Here is a 6,000-nt window from a genome sequence, read left to right as displayed (position 1 = left end):
ATGTTGTGGGGTTGTTAACCAATGTCATAAAACAATATGTGTACTACTGTTTCATGAGAAACTATTTGTTCTGTAAGCTTTCACCTGAAGTACAATAAAAAAAACTAAAAAAAAGGAAAATAAAATGTTGAAATAGCAAATGTTTTCTTAGATATAATTTTACCACAATTTAAAAAAGGAGAGGACTTAGAATAAAAATCTCTCTTCAAAAGAAATAAACATCAGGTAGCAGAATGAAATCAATGGCAAACTATATCTTGTAAGTTTCCAAATAAATTCTTTCCTTGAATAAATATGACTTCATTAAGAACACAGTAGGGTTGTATGGGTTTTATACAATTGAAAAATAAATCCACTAATGGTTTTTAAAACACCGCCACATTCTATATCCATACCATTGAATACTAAACAGCATTAAAAAATGAATAAATAGAGCTACATGAATCTACCTGGATGACTGTCACAAACATAAAGCTGAATGAAGAAAGAAAACTGCAGAATTCATAGTTACATATTATTTATATAGTTTTTAAATATGCAAAACAACATATTGTTTAAAGATATATACATATGTATCAAAAGTCTAAGAAATACATGGGTAAGATTAATGCCAAATTCAGGATAGTGCTTATATCAGGAAAGGAAAGAATCTAATTGAGAGGGAGTACATAGAACCTTCCACTATACTGGCAAGGATCCATTTCTCAAGCTGGATAGTACATGAGTATTTGTTACCTTACTCTTTTATACTTTTTGTATGTCTGAAATTCGGTTTTTTTTTTTTTTCAATTTAAAAATCTACCACAGACTCCCCCCAAAAAAAGATTCTTAAAATGGACAAAGGATCTGAAAAGACATTTCTCCAAAGAAGATATACAAATGGCCAATAAACATGAAAAGATGCTCAACATCATTAGCCATTAAAAGAAAAAAACAAAAACCAAACCCACTGCTGTCGAGTCAATTTTAACTCATAGCAACCCTACAGGACAGAGTAGAACTGCCCCTATAGAGTTTCTAAGGAGCAGCTGGTGGATTCGAACTGCCGACCTTTTGGTTAGCAGCCAAACACTTAACCACTGGTGCCACCAGGGTTCCCCATTAGCCACTAGGAAAACACAAATCAAAACTACAATGTGATACTACCTCACTAGGATGACTATAATAAATAAGAAACATAACAAGTGCTAGTGAGGAGGTGGAAATGTAAAATGTTGGGGAACTGTAAAATGGTGCAGCACTTTGAAAAACAGTTTGGCAGTTCCTCAAAAGATTAAACATAGAGTTACCATGACTCAATAATTCCACTCCTAGCTATGTACTCAAGAGAACTGAAAACATACGTCCATGCAAAAACCCAGACATAAATGTTCACAGCGGCATTATTAGCAAAAGCCAAAAAGTAGAATCAACCCCAAAAATCCATCATTGTAGGATATATCCATACAATGGAATTATTATTCAGTCATAAAAATATATAAAATACTGATTAATTCTACAACATGGACGAACCTTGAAAACATTACGCTAAGAAAAAGAAGCAAGACACAAAAGGCCACATATTATATGATTCTATTTATATGAAATGTCCAGAATACACAAATCCACAGACATAGAAAATAAATGAGTGGTTGCTAGGGGACAAGGGAATGAGAAATGAATGCTAATGAATACAAGGATTTTCGGGGAGGGTGATAAAAATGTTCTGGAATTAGATGGTGCTGATGGCTGCACAACTGTGGATATACTAAAAAGCAATGAATTGTAAACTTTAAAAGGGTGAATTTTTTGTTTGTGAATTATATCTCTATTTTAAAAACTACCATATACCTAAAAAGCCATCTACCTGAAATAAGGGCACATTTGTGAAAATAAGCCTTAGAGAGAGCCAAGAAATCTAAATTCATTTGATATCAATAAATGTGCACTTACATTTTAGAGAAACAAGTCAGAAGTGACACTGAGACAAGAGATTAACATTTTTTAACTTAGTCCATTTACCTGCGTACATGAGAGAGGACAGTGGGTACCGCAAGCCAAGTGCCTCTTCCGTAAAGGAATCAACAAAGTCCTCCAACATGTGAAGCCCAAAATCTTTGCCTCGGTATTTCTTTCTCACAAACATTGTATCAAGAACTGGCAGTTGGTAGCTTTGGGTAAGAAATGAGGCACATATACTTCCTGCAGTCATAAGAACAGAAATCAAACAACTCTTTACATTAAAAGGCCATATATATAGTATATATTTTATATATATATAACATACATATATATGCATACAGGAAACCCTGGTGGCAAAGTGGTTAAGAATTTGGCTGCTAACCAAAAGGTCGGCACTCCTTGGAAACCCTATGGTGCAGTTCTACCCTGTCCTGTAGGGTTGCTATGAGTCAGAATCGACTTGACGACAATGGGTTTTATATACATATGAGTTAACAGCCATTTTTAAAATGTTCAGCTTTTTTCCTACCTCAAGAAAAATGCTAAAGAATTATAAGCTCTATAATACAAAATGATTTATAACATTTAAGATATCTAGCTGCTATTACACATCAAGATGTATGCATGTGATAATAATGGAAAGAGCTGCATATATATTTTGTTTGCCAACAGTATCATCTAATATAGGACAGAGAGCTCATTACCATTTTGTGAAATATCTCAAATATATACCACAATCTGTACACTTGTACAACTTGAAAACTCATCAACTATTAAATTTTCAAATTTAAAGACTATCTGATGATTATATATAGTTTATAATACATGAAGTATCTAATTCCCACACTGGTACCCGAACATTGACCTTTTCTCTTTACTTTTTCCCTGAGGAATCTCGTTTCTTATCTACTTAATGATGGCAAAGAAGTGAATTAGTTCTCCAAATCTGTAAGGACTATGGATTACGACTAACTAGAAACATTTCTGTCTTAGAAATGGCTATGCCAGTCATTTGTTCCTCTAGATATACTCCTAAATCAATCTTGTATGTTTAAGGTTAAGCAAGAGAAATAGATACAAAGTAGTGCCACTTAGAAGACCAAAGAAGAATTCATGCATTTGAATTATGGTGTTGGCGAAGAATACTGAATACACAACGGACTGCCAGAAGAACAAACAGAGCTGTCTTGGAAGGAGTACAGCCAGAATGCTCTTTAGAAACAAGGATGGCGAGACTTCGTCTTACGTACTTGAGGCATGTTATCAAGAGGGACCAATCCCTGGAGAAGGACATCATGCTTGGTAAAGTAGATGGTCAGTGAAAAAGGGGAAGACCCTCAACAAGATGGACTGACAAAGTGGCTGCAACAATGGGCTCAAACATGACAATTGTGAGGATGGCACAAGACCAGGCAGTGTTTGATTCTGTTATACACAGGGTGACTATGAGTTGGAACCAACTTGACAACACCTAACAACAAGTGTCTAAATATGTCTCCTTATAATACAGCTATGCTGATTCATATTTTAAAAACTTGCTATATATTTGGGTTCTGACCATCCAAATAGATATGCTAGCTCCTTTAATATGTCTTAAGATAGTTTACAAATTGAGGGCATCATGGTAGAGATTCCCACTTTTTATTAACTTTACTATTTATTCATGGTTATCAGTCAATATTCTACCCCTTCTGTTGCCTCAAATAAAACAACCTATTATTCTCAAATTATTCATATGACTTTAGTTAATGCTAACAAAGTACTTCAAAGAAGAAACAAAATTTCAGGTAACAAACATCTTGCAAACTGACATTTAGAAATTATACCATCTGATGAGTAGATAATATAACAAGACTTTTTTTATTTTTAGTTCAACCAACTACTTTGAACTATTTATTATTAAATTGGAGAATTTCAGTAATTTTTTCTAACAGGCTCCAACACTATAAACTAATTTAAATTTAGAATAAGTAACATACATGGCTACATACTTAGACCTTAATTAAATGCTGAAGCTAAATTCTTGCTGACATGCAGTTAGGATATTTCTAAGGGCCTAAATTTCTTTTGAGTCTAACAAGAAGCCTCAATGATTAATGTTTAACTATTATCAGTTTTTATGCCTTGAAATCAGGATTTTCTCATAGTAACTATTAATGGTGATTATGAAATTAAAAAATCCATTTTACTTTATAAGTAGCAGTAGTTCAAAGGACAAAGTAAAAATGAGTGAGAAGAGAAAGCACTAACTAGTTTTGGTTCTCAATAAAAAGTTTTAGGGATCTATGATTGTTTACTATTGTTCATGCTTCAGGTTCCTTACAAAGGAATACCAGTTATATGAAGGACATTTCCCCCAAATTGCATTTTTTCTGTTTTCAGAAAAAGTCCTTCCAGTAGATAAAAAGTAAATTCCAGAATCTAACAGTTGCTAAAATATTCAATTTATGGAACTAACAGTCTTCACAAAGTTTACAGTTCTATTTACCTGTCATGTACAAGTTCATTTCAAAAGTCATGCTGATTCTCTTCCTTTGCCTACACCATAAATACTTCTAGGCCCCAGGGTTCAACCCTTATACAAACGCAAATCAAATAAAAGGCAGAAAAACTTCCCATGTTATCAGTCTTCAGACACAGCAACAGCTGCAGAAAGTAGCACAATTACCCAGAATAGCTCAAAACACAACCTGTTGCTTTAGCTGAAATTTTCATTAAAATAAAGCATTGCATGTGGTATTTATATTCCTCCCTAAGTCTTAAGAAGAGCCTGGTGGCACAGTGTTTAAGAGCTTGGCTGCTAACCAAAACGTCAGCAGTTCGAATCCACCAGCTACTCTTTGGAAACCCTATGGGGCAGTTCTACTCCATCCTATAGGGTCGCTCTGAGTCAGAATCAACTCGATGGCAATGGGTTTAAGTCTTAGGAGCCCTGGTGGCACTGTGGTTAAGTGTGGGACTACTAACTGAAAGGTCAGCGGTTTGAACCCACCAGCTGCTCCATGGAAGAAAGATGTGGCAGTCCACTTCCATAAAGATTACAGCCTTGGAAATTCTATAGGGCAGTTCTACTCTGTCCTATAGTGTCACTGAGTCAGAACAGACTCAATGGCGATGGGTTTTTCGTTGGGTTTTAAGCTCCATCTTTGGTCTTCTTCTCTTTCTCAATGTTCTGTCTGGAATATCTCACCCACTCCGAAGGCTTCTAACATTTACTCAAATGCTGATGACTACAAACGTCTATTTCTAATCTCTGTAATGCATGAGACCTGATCCAAGATCAAGAATGGAAGAAAATATACAAATGTTGAATAAGCAGATGAAAAGATGTTCAATCTCATTAGCCATTAAAGAAATTCAAATTAAGACCACAATGAGATACTGCTTTACATCCACTAAGATGGCTAGAATTTAAAAAAAAAGATAATAAATGATGGAAAGGATGTAGAGAAACTGAGCCTCTCATACACTGCTGCTTTGGAAAACATTTCAGCAGTTCCTCAAAAGGTTAAACAGAGTTACCATATGACTCAGCAATTCCACTTTTAGCTATGTACCCAAGAGAAACAAAAACATATGTCCACACAAAAACTTGTACACAAATGTTCATAAGTGGTTATTATTCACAATTATAGCCAAAAAGTAGAACCCAAAAGTTCACCAACTGATAAATGGATACACAAAACATGATATATTCATACAATGAAATATTATTTAGCCATAAAAACGTATGACGTACTGATTCATGCTACAACATGGGTGAACCTTAAAAACATTATGCTAAGTGAAAGAAGCCAGGCAAAAAAGGCCATGTATTGTATGATTCCATTTACTGGAAATGTCCAGAATAGGCAAATCTATAGAGACAGAAAGTAGATTAGTGAGTGGTAGCCTAGGGACAGGGGAATTTGGAGGGAAATGGGGAATGACTGCTAAAGGGTACAGTTTCTTTTTGGGGTGATTAAACAGTTCTAAAATTGGCTGTAGTAATAGTTGTACAACTTGTGAATATACTAAAATCCACTGAATTGTACACTTTAAATGTGTAAATTGTGTATT

General features: G+C 34.6%; 1 protein-coding gene across 1 annotated transcript in view; it reads right to left on the bottom strand.

Annotated features, from left to right (window-relative positions):
* FAM169A (family with sequence similarity 169 member A) overlaps window positions 1–6,000 on the bottom strand; it is a 56,884-nt gene that overhangs the window by 28,898 nt on the left and 21,986 nt on the right. Inside the window, exon 5 of the mRNA XM_004374576.1 lies at window positions 2,002–2,181. Coding sequence (XP_004374633.1) covers window positions 2,002–2,181 — 180 coding nt within the window. The remainder of the gene's footprint in view (window positions 1–2,001; window positions 2,182–6,000) is intronic.

Source organism: Trichechus manatus, unplaced genomic scaffold (genome assembly GCF_000243295.1).
Source record: "Trichechus manatus latirostris isolate Lorelei unplaced genomic scaffold, TriManLat1.0 scaffold00029, whole genome shotgun sequence".
NCBI classification, from domain to species: domain Eukaryota; kingdom Metazoa; phylum Chordata; class Mammalia; order Sirenia; family Trichechidae; genus Trichechus; species Trichechus manatus.
The sequence above is the reverse complement of the archived record's forward strand: the minus strand, read 5'-3'. Positions and strand labels throughout refer to the sequence as shown.